This window comes from Dermochelys coriacea, chromosome 14, assembly GCF_009764565.3.
Source record: "Dermochelys coriacea isolate rDerCor1 chromosome 14, rDerCor1.pri.v4, whole genome shotgun sequence".
NCBI lineage: Eukaryota > Metazoa > Chordata > Testudines > Dermochelyidae > Dermochelys > Dermochelys coriacea.
Window position 1 is genome coordinate 16,279,155 of NC_050081.1, and position 17,503 is coordinate 16,296,657.

Below are 17,503 nucleotides of genomic sequence, written 5' to 3' on the forward strand. Positions count from 1 at the left end.
GCCCTGTGATGTGAAGAAGCTACACAAAGTGGCGTTTGCCCCCAGACTCAGCTGCATTCCCTCCCTGCCCTGGGAAATGGGTCACCGACATGGCACTGCCCGACCCACCAGTTGGAATATCCAAAGAACCAGCCCAAGCCAATTTCCCCTAACGCTGACTCAAAGCAACACATCCTTGCAAGGCGCATCACACTGAGCAAGACTCTTACCAGCAAGTCCTTGTACTGGCTCTTTAAATCTGCTGCATTCTGTAGTGTTATCCGGCCCCCGTCAAAGGAAGAGGGAAAACAGGGCAGTCAGTAAAGTTGCGGGTTTGATAAACACTTGCACATGCATTTGCAAACTGCCCAAGAACCGTCCCAAAGCCATTGTGCAGAGTACACAGACTGGCTTCCAGCTGAGGCAGCTTTCTTGCTGCCTCCACCAAATGAAAACCTCCTTCTCGCTCTCCTGGTAGAGCTGTTCCAGGCCTAGTCTCAGCCGCGTTATCTGCTGTTCAGGACAAATGGAGCAAACCCAGATGCTACATGGATCATGCCACTGTCTGGGTCAATCCGCTTCAGTGTTTGGCTACTGGTTAGCAGACGCTGACCATCAGTGCTTTTACTGTAGTTTATAGGCCTTAATTAAACCTCGTCTCAGCAAGATGCTGTTATTCACACTTCACTAATGGCAAAGCTGAGGCGTAAAGTGATTAAGTGATTTGCCCAAAGTCACACAGACGGGCATTTCTGGCTCCCAGGCCTGGGATCAAAAACAACAGACCACACCCCTCTCTCACAAAATACAGTAACGCTGGTTACCTGCCCAGCAAATGTGTCCTATGATCCTGCACACCGTTACCAGGACCCATTGCTTCCATAGAAATCTCTGATAATGGAGCTGGGTTATCGCTCAACCAGCGGTGCCTACTCATGGGCTCACAGGACTCAGAAGAGGCAACAAAGGCCAAAAAGTTGGCCGGAGAGAGGCTTGAACCTCCAAAGGCCAACAATAAACAAAGCTTCAAAAAAAACCAACAACAACAAAAAAACCACAACCTTTTCATGGTGACATTCAACACTTGGTGGCCACTTGACAGTTCAAATATTCTGGAGTGATATTTTAGTGAGACCCACCCAGGTTCCAGGCATGAATTTTGAACCAGACTGGCCCCAAAGAATCCACCCCAGGCTTTGCACTGGGACCAGCAGAGCTGTGGGAGAGTAGTCAGTGCCATATACTAACTCGTGCAGTACAGATGTGATCAATAGCCCTGTGTGTGGCTGTGATTGAAGCCGTGTTAGCGTGGTACAGAATGGAGGCGACAATGACAATGGAGATGTTGGTTTCAGAGTAGCAGCCATGTTAGTCTGTATTCGCAAAAAGAAAAGGAGTACTTGTGGCACCTTAGAGACTAACAAATTTATTAGAGCATAAGCTTTCGTGAGCCACAGCTCACTTCATCGAATGCATCCGATGAAGTGAGCTGTAGCTCACGAAAGCTTATGCTCTAATAAATTTGTTAGTCTCTAAGGTGCCACAAGTACTCCTTTTCTTAATGGAGATGTTGGATCCCTGGGATTCCCACCAGGACTGGGAGTAGGGCTCACAGCGTTATGAGTGGAGATGGGGTAGGAGATGGAGGGAAGGTACCTTACCGGGCGGTGGAGGTTCTTGATCTGGAGACCATAGGCTTCTATCTCCTTCTGGAGGATGTTGTGCTCTGCTATTTGCTTCTCCAGCTCTGGCACAGTGGGGCCATATTGTCCCGCGCTGACTTGCTTCTGCACACAAATGAGCTGTGTGGTGAGCATGTGTCTTTCTCTAGGGGACAGAAAGCACCCTTCCCTAATTTCCTACCGCCAGAGGCTAGTGCAAAAGGTTCTGTTGGGAACTTTCCACTGCACTTTGGTACTGGGAATTGGAAACTGGCCAGTACCCTCACGCCTCCCTTCAAATAGGAAGAGACCATATGGCCAATTTCTAAGCATGTTTGGTTACTTTTATTCCTTTCAGCTATTTGTCAAATGCATAGAGGGCAAAGAGAGGATATTCATGCCACATTGCCCAACAATGGGTCAGTCTACACAGCAGTTAAAAACCCACAGCTGGCCTGTGCCAGCTGACTCTGTCTCGTGGGGCTTGGGCTAAGGGGCTGTTTAGCTGCAGTGCAGCTGTTCTGGCTCAGGCAGGAGCCTGCGAGGTGGGAGGGTCCCAGAGCTCAGGCTGGAGCCAAATTAGTCTAAGTTCACTCAAGCGTAGGTGCTACACACCCAGACGTTGCAATATAGCAAAGGCCACAATATGCACTGAGGGCACCTGCTAGTTATAGAGGCAGCCTGTTCACCCCACTAACAGGATCAGCATGGTAAATCACCAACAAATGCTCAGAACGGAAAAATATCTCCTGTCACATGGGATGTTAGAAAAAATCACCAATATCATTCCCCACCCCCGGAGGGAGTCATACTTGTTAGCTGTGGCTAATCTGAAGGGAGAGGGCAGTGGTTGGTAGGTGTGTATAGAATCTCAGACACATTAGTGGCCTTGTTTTGCTTGCTGATATAGGAGGGCTGGCATCGACGTTCCCAGAGCATGCATCTGCCCCAAAAAGCAGCTGGAACTGCTGCTTTTACCTGCTTCTGGTCTAGAATTTTGGCCCAGTCCACCTTGGAACCCCCTTCAGGAACGTTCAATTTTTCATAGAGATCTCGATATTCGGCACATTGGTGTGTAACACGGTCATGGAGCTGCTTGATGCTGTATGTAAGGGAGGGAGGAACGAGATGCACACCTCATTGCCAATTCTCTGTGGTGACTACAACAGAATGCAGGGCAAAATCCTGGCCCCACAGGAGTCAAAGGGAGTTTTGTGGAGCCAGGATTTCACCCAGAGAACCCAGCATGTTCTGCTTTCCCCACTTGACCCACCAGCCATCCTTGTGGTGCGTGGCACATGCCGAGATGCTCTCTGGCTTGGGGGTTTCTCTCCTGAGCTAAGCCCGAGGGGGAGCATGGGAATGGAACGCAGGCATTGTTGCTTGCACAGAGCTCAGGAGGGGCACTTTTATCCCTCCCGAGAAGGAAAATTAAATCACTCCAAAATGTAAGGAGTACAGAGTATTTTTCCGTTCAGATTTTCATTCTAGAGAGGGGGAGAGTGCGTTAAAAATGATTACTCACGTGAGAGATGGTGCTTCAAGCTATTCTGCTGCTATACTATATAGCTTTAACCCACGGTGCTCTTTTCCAGGGCTTCGCTTTGTGCTGCAGTAGGGAAACCACGCTCCCGCTGGTTGTATTGGGTTTTTTAGGAAGCAGGGTGGCTATGTCTACACTGCACTTTCGTCGGTGTGGACAGCGCTTTGTCAGTGGGAGACACTCTCTCCCACCGACAAAGCCACTGCCCTTCGTTGGGGGTGGTTTTATTTTGTTGGCAGGAGAGAGCGGCTACACTGCGTACCTTATCGTGGCACTGCTGTAGCGGCACAGCTGTAAGATGCTCAGCGTAGACCTAGCCTTAGTGACCAGTGCACTGGTCTGGAGCTCAGGAGACCTGGTTTCTATTCCTGGCTCTGCCACTGACTTTTCAGGGTAACCTTTGGCAAGTCACTTTGCCTCCCTGTTCCTCCCCTCTGTACAATGATCCTTTGCAATGTGCTTTGAGATCTATGAATGAACAGTGCTATGAGGTATTAATACTAACACAATACGATATGCCAGGTGGTGATATTTCAGCTTTGTAGCTGGTTTGCCATATGTCTGGATATTGGAGGCTCAGAAATGTTCCCTTTTAGATGCTATTTATTCACATACACTCACATTTGCACATGCAATGACCGCAGTAGCAGTGTGTGCACATGGCTCGTTTGTACGCACACAGGGGGATTCAGATGTCTAAATATCTGTGTCCCTGCACACATAACATAGGTGTGGATATCAGGCTGCATTTTCGGGAATGTGCCCCATGATATTTTATGTTTTGTTCCACCAACGTTTAATCGAAACCTATTGCATTAGAGAGTGGAGAACAACAAGAACCTTCAGGCATGAGACAACAACAATGCTTACAGCTTATACAAAACTTTCCATGTTCAAAGACCCTTATAAACATTTACTATTCAGTCCTTGCAAAACCCCTCTGACGGAGGTATTATTCCCAGTTTATCAATGGGGAAACTGAGGCAGAGAAGGTAACTGACCAAAGTCACAGAGAGTCACATAAGTTCTTTGGGGCAGGGACCATCTTTTGGTTCTGAGTTTGTACAGAGCCTAGCACAGTGAGATCCTGGTCAGTGACTGGAGTTCCCAGGTGCTACTGCAATACCAATAATAAATCTTAATAATTGCCAGAGATAGGACTGGACCCTGACTGCTTTGCTCAGCTCACTAAGTCACTCAATTAAGAATACTTCAGACTCCCGTTTATCCCAGCTTTGTGCCCAGCCCAGAGGAGAGCAGCGTGAGACATGCATTCTCCACTCACTCTTTTTCTATTTCGATGGCTTGGGGATGCTTCAGCCTCTTTGCTTTATCCACATCCAGGAAGAGGTCCTTCAGCAGGGTCTCGGCTTCCTTCAGGTTTTTTGCATTCTCCTGCTGGAACTCTAAAGCCTTGTTCTGCTGGTAGTTACTTATGTCCTGTCATCCAAAGAGAACAGCCACAAAGCCCCCCATCGAGAGATCTAGGTCAGAGCATTGATACAGGGTGTGATCTCTCTGGATGCCTGGTTTTCACAGGCTCACCTAGTGAGTCTACCCTATCATCTAGATCCCTCTTTTATCTGTAAGTGATCCAGGCTCAAGTTATCCATGAAGGCATTGCCTAGATGCCATGATTGATGCAAACACCTGCGCAACTGTCATTGGTACTGCATTTCGTGGCATCTCGCTGGCTCACTACACGTGGCCAAATGCTGATATCCTTACTCCCCACCAGCACCTTTGTCTCATGCCTACATTGCCACCCTTCTCTTTGCCCAGCAGTTACCTGTTTGAGCTTGGACTGTGTTTCCAGAATGTCCTTTTCCACCTGGTCGGCATTCTTCTGCATGCGGGAGACAAGTATGGCCAGTTCATTGGTCGAGGACCTGAAGGGAAGTAGAAACAAGCAAGTGGATAAAAGCAAACCACCCTTGCAGAGGTGGGTCTCACTCACTAGCTGGAACCCTTCTAAACAGCCACACGGATGTGGGTTCATCAGGCCCGTTACTATCTGGTTCTCTCAGGCTGCAGGAAACTCAGGTCTATGAGGCAGCAAAGGGGAACGGTCCATGCAGTCCCAGGTTTAGTTCAACATTGCGCACGAATCGTCTTACTCCATTTCCCTCCTCTGCTGTCTCTTTTGAGTGCTTTTTGCACACGAAGTGCTGCTGGTGTGTTTTACAGCAGCTTTTGGTGTGGTAAGATTCAGACTTTTGGAGTTGGAGAGTTAACAATGCCATAATATCACTCTGTTGGGACAAGCAAGGCCCCTGCCATTTCCCTGGATTCTTGCTAGGGCAGTTGCAATCTCCTGCACGTTTCACATCACCAGCTGTGGTAATACCACCTTTTGGATCCTTGTGCACCATTCACCACTGCATCACTCCACCTGATGCAACCCAGCTGTTTTCAGTGCAGTTTCACCGGTGTATAACTGGAGTCATGCAGGAGTGAACCCGGTCCCTTGTGTCTGTAGCCATACCTCCCTGCTGGGCTTCCTTCAGATTGCCGCACACAATAAGCAGATTTCACTGTCATCCGATTTCCATTTATTACCTTCACATTCCCTATCCCATTTAATGTGAAAACCCTGGGAATGCACTCGGGCATTGTTGCCCTTGCATTATACAGTGCCCTCACATGGTACTGTGTGGGACCCATCCAGGCAGAGCCGGCTCTGCTGCCCTCGGCAAGCCAATAAATGCCTGTCCCTCCCAGCCCTGCGGTTATCCACAGTTACTGAATATTTTGCTGTTTCTGATCGTTTCTGCCCTAGGTGAACACCTGCTTCCCCTCCAGGGTGGAGATTGTGCCACTGACAGGCAGAGAGCTGTACCATGAATACTCAGATATGCACTTACAGAGACATACAAGATTCACCTGTCAGGCGTACAAACACAAGCTTTGTTCAGAGACACACATGCATCTGGGTGCACTTATGTACTAGCTGTACACACACAGGGCCAAAATCAGCAGTGATGTAAACAGTGATGTCAAATATGTGTCAGCTTACTGGTCAGAAAACAGGACTCCAGTATCATAACCAGCAGTGATATTGCACTCAGTGGGTGCTGAAAATGAATGTAACTTTCACTCTGAAGAAATGGAATGGTTGGTGTAGTTGGAGAGGACTGCACAAGTCAAATTAGGGGGCTGCTTCTTAAGGGCTGGGGATGGTGCAATCTGCATAAAGCCTTGTGTAGGGGTGGGGATGGGGAGACGCACACAAATGAATAGCATGGGGGAAGGTCGGCCCTACAGATGTAAGTTACATTTCTTGGCTAGTTACATCTGTTTACTGGCTAACTTACACCCAACATGGAATACACCTCACCAATGAATCTGGACCAAGAACGTTCATGGGAGTTGTACCTGCTTTCACCAGAGCTGCATTTGGCCTAAAGGTGACACAAAAACATAATAGAAACATACAGCCAGCTACCTAGTTTCACTCAGACGTGCACCCACGCCAAGACACAAACATACATTGCAGCAGTCAGAGATGTGGTTCTGTCTGAGAAGCGCATGCACTAACATGCATTAGACACCTACACACATACAGCGACAGATATGCACTTACACAATCAGCCAGAGGCACACACTCATTCATCTGCTCAGACACGCCCTGAGCCGTGTGCCCATTCCGAGATGCCTTTCTAGCTCATGCTCAATTCACACCAGCTTTCTCATTTCTCACTCAATCGGTTTGCTTCACCCCTTCTTTTTATTTCTCAAGAGTGTGGCGTAGTCCGCGGTTTTCAGCATTGGCCTGAGAATCAGCAGCTCCTGATTCCTTCAGTGGCTTTGGGCAAGAGTCACAGCACCTCTGTGCCTCAGTTTCCCCTTCTGTAGGAGGGGGAAAATGGGCCTGAGCTGACTTACCGGGGGACTGTGAAGACTAGTGTGTGCAAAGCTCTTGGAAAGTGGTAAAGTGTTGTTCTCCTCTGTGTAGATCAGCCCCGCTTCCCAGGTGGGAAGTGCACTTTGTGCTGTGGATCTCACCCCCATGTGATACACACGTACACAGAGAACACATGCACAGCATGTCTGTGGTAGCGAGACTCGCAGGATAAATTGCAGAACCCTTGGATAAATTGTGGAAGGTGCAGCCGTGGGCCTGTCCCGTGCATCTGGCTAGACAAGGGGCTGAGGGGGACTTTAAAGGAGCAACCAGCCAGGAGCCTGTCCCTGCTTAGTCAGTGCATGTACCAGGCTGTTTTTTTCATTTTTCAGTCCATTACACAAGATCCTCACTCTTCACTGACACCCCTGGCAACTCCCCTTCTCTGGAATGAGGAGGAGCTCCAAGAGCAAACATTTGAGCACCACCCAGGATTCCTGCCCTGGCTCTCTGCTCTGGGAGGGGACCATGACTCACTGCCTTGCTGCATGTCGAGACAGAGCAGTGAATGAATTCACTTGCTCCGAATTCCGCTTTTGCGTTTCTGAGCCAGCTGATAGGGGCAGGGGAAAGTCACCCCTGTCCTTCTGAATAACAGCCCTTGAGATGGGCCTGGGCTAAGCTCCCACAGCTGAACAGCCTTGAGCTTTGGGAGAGTCTGGATTTGGAGCCAGAATTTGCACTGACCCCTGTCTCGAAACAATGGCCAAACCAACACCATGTGCCTGAATGCCACCCCATACCCCAAACTAGGGAGAAGTTCCCATCCAGATCTGAAGTTTATAGCTTCTAATGAAAGGTTATTTGCTCATGGACTGTGAGGACTGCATTCCCTTCCAAACTGGCTTCAGAGCTGGCTGAATCACTTTATTCTCGGGCTTCATGGAGTGTTATCTCCTTGTGTGCATTCAGGAAAACAGGAGAGGAGAAATCCAAAAGCCATCCTTCCTTGGGCCAGGGGACCACCAAGCCAGAATAATGGAAATTAGAGACCCAGCCTTTCATCTAGTCCAACTGCCCCCCATCCCATATAGCATAACTGTTCCCTACAGTGTACGTGAGAGGGCTTTGTACAATCTTCAGTTTAATGTTCCAAAGCCAAGGGGTTTGGGGCTCAGCCTTGCCTGTGCCAGGTCTAGACTGCTTCTGCAGTTGATGGCATTTGAGGCCCGGAATCAGGTGGTAGATGGGTGGTCACCTGATCCTCAGAGAAGAGGTGCTGTGTCTCATGAGAGAGACCTCCTGCTCAATCAGAGGAACACAGACTTTCAGGGAATAGAAAGGCTACAGCAGGAAATTTGGGATGAGAGAGGACCTGGGAAGGGGCTCTCCACCCCAGTCAGAGAGAAAGGAGCCACCTGCCATGAGGAACAGGGGCAGACAGACACCTTACAGGGAAGAGGTGTTAGGCAACACCAGGCAGAAGGACTTGGCCTTTGGAAAGGAACTATTGAGCCCAACAAGGGGCTGCATGAACTATAGAGTCTGGGTTGACACTGACCTGTTATTTAACAGCACAGAACGCCGAGGAAGGGATGTACTTATAGGGTATGGACCGTGATCGGGGACCCCAGGAAAGGGACACTGAAGCAGCGGATAGGCCTGACATCAGGGCGGATTGCAGCCCTTCCCTTGAGAGACTGTTCTATTAACTGTTACATCTTACAGAAAGGCAATGCCAATTCCGCTCCGTCTATGGTGATTACCCCTTTCAGATCTCCGGGCATTATGCTGCTATCCACTCTTGGCTGACTGATTAGCTGCATAACTCAGCCTTTCCCCAGAAGTCACTCTCTCCAGCCCCGCTGACAGTTCCGGTTGCCCTCTTCTCCCCTACTTCCATTTTGTCAATATCTTCTGACTACGGATGAAGCCTGAAGGATCAAGTATCCTGGGGGCAGTCTTGCCATTCCCATATAGAGCCTAGCATTTATGATCCAGGTGGCGGGAAGCCTGGAAGCAAGGGTCCTCATGTGGAAAAGCTAAAGCATGGACTATTTGAGCCTGGAAAGAGACAAGTTGAACTAACAAATGGGGCAGGATATTCGGAGCCAGGAACCTAAGAGAGTAGTCCTGGACAAGTTATTTAATCTCATGTGGCTGGATTCTAACCTAATTTACTCAGGTGCAACTATGTTGACTGCAATAGGGATGCACCAGTGTTCCTGTTGGCAGAGGTTTATTTCCTCATCAGTGAGGGGGGATACTAATCTTTCCCCTTCACATGGGATGGTAAGGACTAATGCTTTGAAGGGATCAAGCACTATTCTAATTATTCTTCGGTTTACTCCCTAGGACCCACCCCTTCTGTGAAGGGGGCCAGTTGTCCTGATGGGACAGAGTCTTTTTCTTTCTAGCACAAACATGATCATTTCCCGGCTCTTATTTTAATCTGTCCTGCTGCACTTCAATAGGACTACAAGCATCATTCCTATTCCCCTCTCCCAAATTCCCCTAGTAATTCCCCCTAACAATGGGCATTTTCCTTGTAGTCCCAAGTGAAAGCTGCTGCTAATCTGCTTCATTCTGCATCAGGCTCAAAGGAACGGATGGGCACTGGAGAGCTCCCAAGCCTGCTTAGTGCTTAGCATCTTGGTATGCATAGGAGCCTCTCCTGCACACTGCATGGGCCTTTGCCTGCTGCATCCTGCTACAATTGATAGCCCAATCCTGCAAACCCTCCATAGGTCCTGCCTTGGTACCATACCGTTCTTCTTGTTCAAATGTAGCTACTCCAGAGAGGTGGTAGGAACAGGCTACCCAGGAAATCAGAGTCTGTTAACACGCAGGTTTCAGAGTAGCAGCCGTGTTAGTCTGTATTCGCAAAAAGAAAAGGAGTACTTGTGGCACCTTAGAGACTAACAAATTTATTAGAGCATAAGCTTTCGTGAGCTACAGCTCACTTCATCGGATGCATTTGGTGGAAAAAACAGAGGACCCTCTGTTTTTTCCACCAAATGCATCCGATGAAGTGAGCTGTAGCTCACGAAAGCTTATGCTCTAATAAATTTGTTAGTCTCTAAGGTGTCACAAGTACTCCTTTTCTTTTTGTTAACACCCAGGCTCACCTGGCCACTCCAGGACTCATTGGTAGACACCTAAAAAACCTACCAATTCCCCGCACCCATGGCAGCAAGCTCTGCCAGACCAGATTCAATTCTCCCTCCTCCTGTGTTTGATTGCATATACAGCACCAGGCTTCCCTTGGGTGCTCTGAGTGGTCTGAGCACAGGGTTGGGAGCCAGGAGACACTTAACTCTCACCAGGACATAGGACAAGCCATTTGACCTCTCTCCCTTAGTTTCTTCTTCTCAGACACAGGGATGATACTGACCAACCCCACAGGCTGAGGCTGGATTAGTTAATGTTTGTAAAACACTTTGTAGGTGCCAGGCCTTATCATTTCTCAATAGGCTGGTGCCCTTCAATAAACCCGAGCAGCCTGGCTTGATCTTCTGAGCAGGAGATAGACTGTCCTGAGAATGACTCCAGGCCCTGCCACCCCACCCAGCATAGGAGGCAGGGCAGAGTCCCTGGGGTGACTCCTTACCTAAGCAGAGTTGCAGCTGGGCAGTTTGGCCAGAGTTTCTTACCAGGGAACATAGGGGCAATCTCAAACTGAGACAGTAAAATAGGTCTGGAAAAGCTTTAACAGCAGAAGTGCCCAGCTGACAGGTATTTGGATTGTTTAAATCAAATTTCAGAGGTTTCAATACAGCCTGGTCTGGTCGACATGGACAAGGCCAAATTGCTTCACAAATAGGTTGGAAAAAAGACGATTGTAGAAATTTAGGCTAAAATACTCAAGCTGGAGGACTCTGGGTAGGGATCTTATTGCAGAGCTAGGTCTTAAAGGGACCTGAGCTACACCAGTGCTGAGAGCCTGCAACCTTCCTAGTCTTCACTGTTAGCTGTGGGCGCTTGGCCCCTCAGAGACTAGGCCACACGGGGCAGCGCTTTAACCTGGCTTGTGTGGTCACGGCAAAGCACTGGGAGAGAGCTCACCCAGCGCTCTAAAAAACCCACCTCCACGAGGGGCTCGGCTCTCGGCACTGTCTACACTGGCATGCTACTGCACTGAACCTTGCTGTGCTGAGGGGGGTGTTTTTTCACACCCCTGTAAAGTGCCCGTGTAGACAAGCCCTCAGGCTGTTGCACTAGGTGCCGAGCGATGGAACCGGGGCAAACGTGAGACAGCACATTTGCAAATGTAGGATTTAGTTAAGTGCCTGTTTCTTTAACCTGGTTATAGGCGATCTGGGGCCCATACACACTGGCCCGCTTAATCAGGGTACAACCAAACTGAATAGCTGCTTTTAAACACTGTAGTTATAGGCATGTAGATGGGACAACCTGCTCACCCGGCTCTCAGAGCCCCCACTCTGCAGATCAGCTTTGTCTGGTCAGGCCCCTTCTCGGGCAAACTATGGCTGAGCTAATGTGTGCAGCCCTGTATGATTTATGCTTCTGTAGATCTACAAATGGCCTTGCTTTGTCCTTCCTCCCCTATGGCCAGGCAGGGAGCAGTGTTTAAAACGAATCCCAGCAGCTGGAATACGATTCTGAGAAAACATGGCAGAGAGGGAGGAGGGTGACAAATAAGCCTGAGCTGGTGTCCGCTGTATGAATAAAGAAAAGGGCTCTCTTTACAAGGCCTCCCTCTCAAAGATGCCCAGGGAAGCCTGTACCTATCAGGAGCCCTCTGGCTTCCAGCTTAAAGACCCCCAAAAGAAGCAACCTCTGCCACCCTATTACATGCCTGTAGCCAGGATGAATTATGCCCACAATTTACAGCCCAGCCCATCCACCTCCTGTTTCATTCAGCCAAGAGCAGGGGAACTCTGAGCTTAGTGCCAGCTGGACACTTTGGTTTGGGTTCCTTTCCTGAAGGTTTTAACATTCTCTTATGTCCATCTCAGCTTGTAAGGCAGCATCACCCCAGCATCTGCCAGCTACCGCTGGGGCTGTACAGGCTGGAGACACTGAAAATGGTACACTGAGCTATTAACAGTCTAGCTACACCTTGATAAGCTGAAGTTCGTCTGCCAGAGAACCTCTCTTGGAAACAGGCAACGGCCATGTCCAGAGGCTGCCTCTTGCACTGTATGATAAAACCCCTTGTTTCATGTTCTCTGTGTGTGTATATAAATCTCACCACTGTATTTTCCACTGAATGCATCCGATGAAGTGAGCTGTAGCTCACAAAAGCTTATGCTCAAATAAATTTGCTAGTCTCTAAGGTGCCACAAGTACTCCCTTTCTTTTTGTGAATACAGACTAACACGGCTGCTACTCTGAAATCTTGCACTACAGCCTTCCATCTGCTTACCTAAATTAAGGTCATGCCTCCCCCTTCCAGGTGGCTAATTACTGCAATCTCTCACATGCATCTAGAGCTTTACAAAAGCTTAAGCTCTAATAAATTTGTTAGTCTCTAAGGTGCCACAAGTACTCCTGTTCTTTTTGCAGATACAGACTAACACAGCTGCTACTCTGAAACCTGTCACAAAACTAGATGGTGTTCAGACAGGAACCGTGCAGCTACCTCTGGGGTAGAGTGCCAGGGAGACAATCAGTGCACAGCTGATGGAGGGAGGGGAGATTTTGGCTAAGTTGCCAGGCAATTCCCAAAGAGAACCTTGTTTGTTCAGGTCTCAGTAGGAAGATCTTCCCTCTATACTATTCTGTACATCCTTGTTTATTCAGAGACCACCTCTTCCCTGGATGCCTTTTCTCCCATCCATGCTCTAACCCCATCAGAGCTCGGAGAAGATCCAGGAGTCACACTTACCTGGTTTGCTTGATTGGAGGCGCTTTGCTTGGGGAGCCCTTGCCCACTCCCTTGAACATTTTGGCAGGAATTTAGTTCCCTTCCTGGTGTCCACAGAGCTTTTCAGGGCACAGCCTCTCTGCTCTAGTCTGCAGAGATGGAATGACAGGCTCCAGCTAGGAAGGCCTGATGCGGGTTAAAAGAGCAGTTTCTGGGTGGCTCCTCCCCAAGCAACTGGTGACCCAGAAGCAGGGATAGAGCCTGGTTTTAAAAATGACTAGAAAAACCAGTTTGTGGTGGAAAGTGCAGAGCCCTGGAGGGAGAGCTGGCGACCCCGCCCTGCTTTTCAGAGGAATGTTCCTCTACACAGGCTGTCTGGCACAGTCAGACACAGGTTTCTCTCAGGTAGAGGGGAAGAATCCTGCCTCATCATTAGCTTAAAAGAGGATAAGTCCAGCAACTCCACTGCAGTTGATTAAATGTCAGTTCTAAGCTTGTAATTATCTTCCTTACTGATTAGGAACATCATTTATTGAAAGGAGGAAAGAGAAAGCAGCTTCCCAGTTAGGCAGCAATACTGGTGCCTTTGGACCTTTCGATCAAGTAGTTCACTTGGTTCTGAGTTCTGTTCCCAGCTCCACTGCAGACTCACTAGGTGAACTTGGACAAGCAATCCAACCTCTCAAAACGGGGGCTAATGCTCCTGCTTTCTCTCACAGGTACGGCAGCCACCCTACTTACCAAGAAAGGCCCGAGGGAAATATATAGACCAAGCCTCCCTTTTAAAGGGCTGTCACCCACAATGTGTTATGTACACTACAAAATCATACGTTTCTATTACAGCATCTGATCCTTTACTTCATTGCTGGAAAACACTCTCTTCTGGTCAGCTGCTTCTTAATAGGGATCATGGGGCATAAGGCACCAGCTAAATAGCACCCCTTAAAATCAGAACGGGTGGCAACCCCAACTCCAAGGAGCACTGAGAAGCTGAAGGCAGTGTTTCTGAAGCACTATACGTAAAACAGAAGGGCATGGAATTATTCTAGTGCAGGGCTCACAGTCACATTGGAAGGCCACATGTAATAAAATTTAAAACATGGCTGCTGCTAAGCCAGCTAATAAAAATGGATGGGGTAGTGGGTGAGGATGTGGGATTAAAATGGTTCAAAAAGGGTTTTTTAAAAATGATGTTCACCACTAGGTCAAAGAAGATTATAGATTGGTTTAGGAGGAGCCATAGGATGCAATCCTGGCCTCACTGAAGTCAGTGAGAGTTTTGCCATTGATTTCAATAGGGCCAGGATTTCTTCCCCCGGTTCTTAGACAGAGCTGGAAGGCCAGTGCAAATTGGCCTTGGTAGCATAATCCTTCCTTGAGCTACAGAGTGTACTGTGGAGATTCTGTACTCCCCAGAAGATTCTGCACAGTGGTACAGAAGGCCCCTGCTTTTTATAATTTGTATTACAATAGCATCTAGGGGTCCCCATTCAGATAAAAATCCCATTTAGAGGCAGTGATGCCTAATGGATAGAGCCCTGGACTGGGATTGGGAGAGCTGTGTTTTATTCCCATTTCTGCCAGTTGCCTGTGGGTGACCTCGGACAAGCCATGGCTTCTCTCTGTGCCTCAAGTTTCCCTATCTGACCTCCTTTGTAAAGTGCTTTGAGACCTCTGGATGGTAAGATATTATTATTGGGCCAGTTACTGCACAAACACCTAGTAAGAGCCAATCCCCAGTCTGAGATGCTTACAGTCTAAATCATGTGTCTTAAAAATGGAAGGAAATCTGAAAATCCCACCAAAAGGGGAGATTCTCCCATCTTGGCCCTTGTGCTGTCAATTGCACTTGCACAATGAGGGTGCGAAACATGCTCAGTCCCAGGTAATTGCATTTTGCACCCACTTGCCACAAGTATCTTGGGTTAAAATTTATACAAGTCAGTGGAGACTCAGGCCCCTTGCTATTCAAAGGGTAAAGCTAGGGCAAATATGTACTACCAGAAATACTTTTTGAAAGTTGTACAGGCACAGAGGGCATGGGGGTGGAGACAGAAATACAAAAAAAAGAGTCAGGTAACTGGACATGCTTTCCAGGGCTGCTCCCCTCCCAGAATATTTTCACCTCTAATCAATCAGTCACTTGTCAGGTGGGAGTGCAGAGGTAGAAATTCCTGACCTGCTGGGCTTCAAGTTACTAAAATGTTTCTCTGTCACTCCACAACACACTCAACAAAATGCCCCTGCACTTTTCTCCCCAGCTGGATCCAATCTTGGACTGAGCCCTCCTTTAAAGAAAGCCTCTTGACAAGAGAATGGCCCTATAAACACCTTTCCGCTCCAGCAGCAGGAAGCACCTGTCCCACACACAGCAGGCATGTGGGGAGAAAGAGAAACACAGGGCTAATCTCAGAATCGGTGCAAAGAATTACAAGCATCTCAGCCGAGCGCTCTTTGCCAGCTAGGTTAGGGCGTGGCACTGATCGGAGAGAACAGCAAACCATGCTCCACTGTGCAGTTACTGGAGTCATTCTCAGTGGCAAGAATGGGGACCTGGCCATGTGCTGAATGGTTAGCCAGAGAGTGGTGCTGCCTTTGAGCCAGGTGGCAACTGGTAAAGATATTGATGTAACGTGTTGGTTAACAAACAAGACTTTGGCTTGTACTGCTTGAAAGAGGAAGCCCTTCTCTTTGTGAGCCCCAGTGAATGCTGAGTATTAATACAGCAGATTTAAGATAAACAAGACATGCCTCCTCTTCCTCACTCCCTGTGGGTGAGTTACACCACTGCGAGCACATGGAAGGACGGGCCTGAAATTGTTCCTGGGCCTTGAGTGAAGCATACATGAAAAGAGGAAGGTTCCTGCTTTGCCCTCTGCCTCTCTCTGGTGTGGGTCAGTCTGTCTCTTGGGGCCTGATTCTACCACCATTGCTCATACTGAATTTCCATTGAACCCAATAGGGACTGTGACTACTTGCAAAGAACGGTATAGCTCAGTCAGAACAAAGGTTGGTAGAACCAGGCCCTTAGGCCCAGCTCCTCAAAGGTATTTAGGGCCCTAACTCCCATTTATTTCCATGGGAGATATAGATAGATCTTTGAGGATCTTGCTGAGTTCCCCACAGTGAATCAGTGATGGAACCAGGGATAAAGCAAGACCCTCTTATCTCCCATTTTCAGTTTTATCTACCCACCACTATTTCCCCCTTAATTACTCCCTTTTCGGCTGTTCTTATCCTCCACTTTGGGCCTAGTTAAATATTTCTTTCCTTTGGCTAGTATCCCGCATCTGCTGCAGGGAGTGTTAGGAGACCTGGAGGAGAAAGGTGGCAGCAGTTCTTTTCATGAGATATCTTTAGTCTTTGGACTTCTCACCTGTGGCTGGTGCAGCAGTTTTCCTATTCTGTGAAATCTAGTTTTGACTTTGGTAAAGTTTCAGGTATATTTAGTGCTCTTGGAAGCAAAGGGCTGAGAGCAGGGGGAAGATCCAGGTCTGCTAGGGACAGATGCTGGATGTGGTATTGGGAATGGTCCTTTTAATTGGTTTAGCTTCCCCCACAGAAAGTCTGGGGGAGGGAGGCTGCAGCAGCCCCTGTCCTGGTAGGTAGAGGCAGTTGGAACCTCATCACGGAAGACAGAGGATCTCATTCAAGCACCTAGGGTACAGTGTGATTACTGAACAGCACCTTAGGCTTACACCTTACAACAGCACCTTATATCACTGTACCAAAGCACCTCAGGTCCTGACCTGTATCAATCAGTGCTGATGAAGCTGTAGGCCCTTCTGGGAAGCTGAGGTGGTTTTGTAATACAGCCATAGACCAGAGAGGAATGGTTAATGCACATTTTTACGCTCTCATAATGCCTAGAGGCTGAGTCGACATTGGAATCTTACTCTGGTAGACACTGTGCAAACATAAGGTGACATGGTCTTTATTTAAGAAGGAAACAAGCTTGTTTGTTGGCTTCCACAGGTGAATTACCACTGAAGTGCAGAGGGGGTGTCTAAAATCAAGCCAGGGAAGCTGCTGTACATAATGGCTGAGGGCCTTGGTTCTCCTGGCATTGTTTTTATGGTTACACTTCCACCATCGCAGAGCCACACGCCCAGGATGCCTTACAGCTGGAGGCGTACTAGTGCATTCCAGAAGTGACAGGGGCCAGGGACGGGGAGATCATTTCCAAGGCACAGTACTGTGAGGGATGGGGTTAGGACAACTGGCTGAACTGGTGCAGCTGTAGTGCCTGTATCTCCCTGTGCAGTGGGCAGAAAGCGTTGTAGGCTGCACCGGTTCAACAGGCCCTGACCTACCGTAACTCAGCACAAGTGTTGCAAACAGGCCTTGTAAACCCCCTGGCGCCACTGCTGGGTGTGGGCACAAGGCAGCAGGCAGACCCTCTGAGCTCCAAGTGCCACCAGCCAATGCTTTCCTGCAGCATCTTTTCCCCTCCTACAGACAGTGAGATAGCACTGTAGGGGATGTCTGACATCAGGGAGCAGAATCGGTTCAGGCACAGGGAGCCCAGGGCCAAACACTGCATGGAGGTTTGGCATCAGAAAATGGCAATCAACTGGGAATCAGGTGAATCTGCATTAAGTATGGCAGGGAACATATCCTGCCCAAACATGGCAGTGTCCTGCCAT

The 17,503-nt window shown here is 48.6% G+C and overlaps 1 protein-coding gene across 1 annotated transcript in view; it reads right to left on the reverse strand.

The window, feature by feature from the left end:
• Positions 1 to 13,306, reverse strand: part of EVPL (envoplakin) — a 38,349-nt gene extending 25,043 nt beyond the window's left edge. Inside the window, exons 1-6 of the mRNA XM_038371079.2 lie at positions 12,879 to 13,306; positions 4,973 to 5,072; positions 4,469 to 4,623; positions 2,619 to 2,742; positions 1,641 to 1,766; positions 210 to 248 (exon numbers count right to left, since the gene is read on the reverse strand). Of these exons, the coding sequence (XP_038227007.1) occupies positions 210 to 248; positions 1,641 to 1,766; positions 2,619 to 2,742; positions 4,469 to 4,623; positions 4,973 to 5,072; positions 12,879 to 12,937 (603 nt within the window). The 5' untranslated portion in view covers positions 12,938 to 13,306. The remainder of the gene's footprint in view (positions 1 to 209; positions 249 to 1,640; positions 1,767 to 2,618; positions 2,743 to 4,468; positions 4,624 to 4,972; positions 5,073 to 12,878) is intronic.
• Positions 13,307 to 17,503: the final 4,197 nt, after the last annotated feature.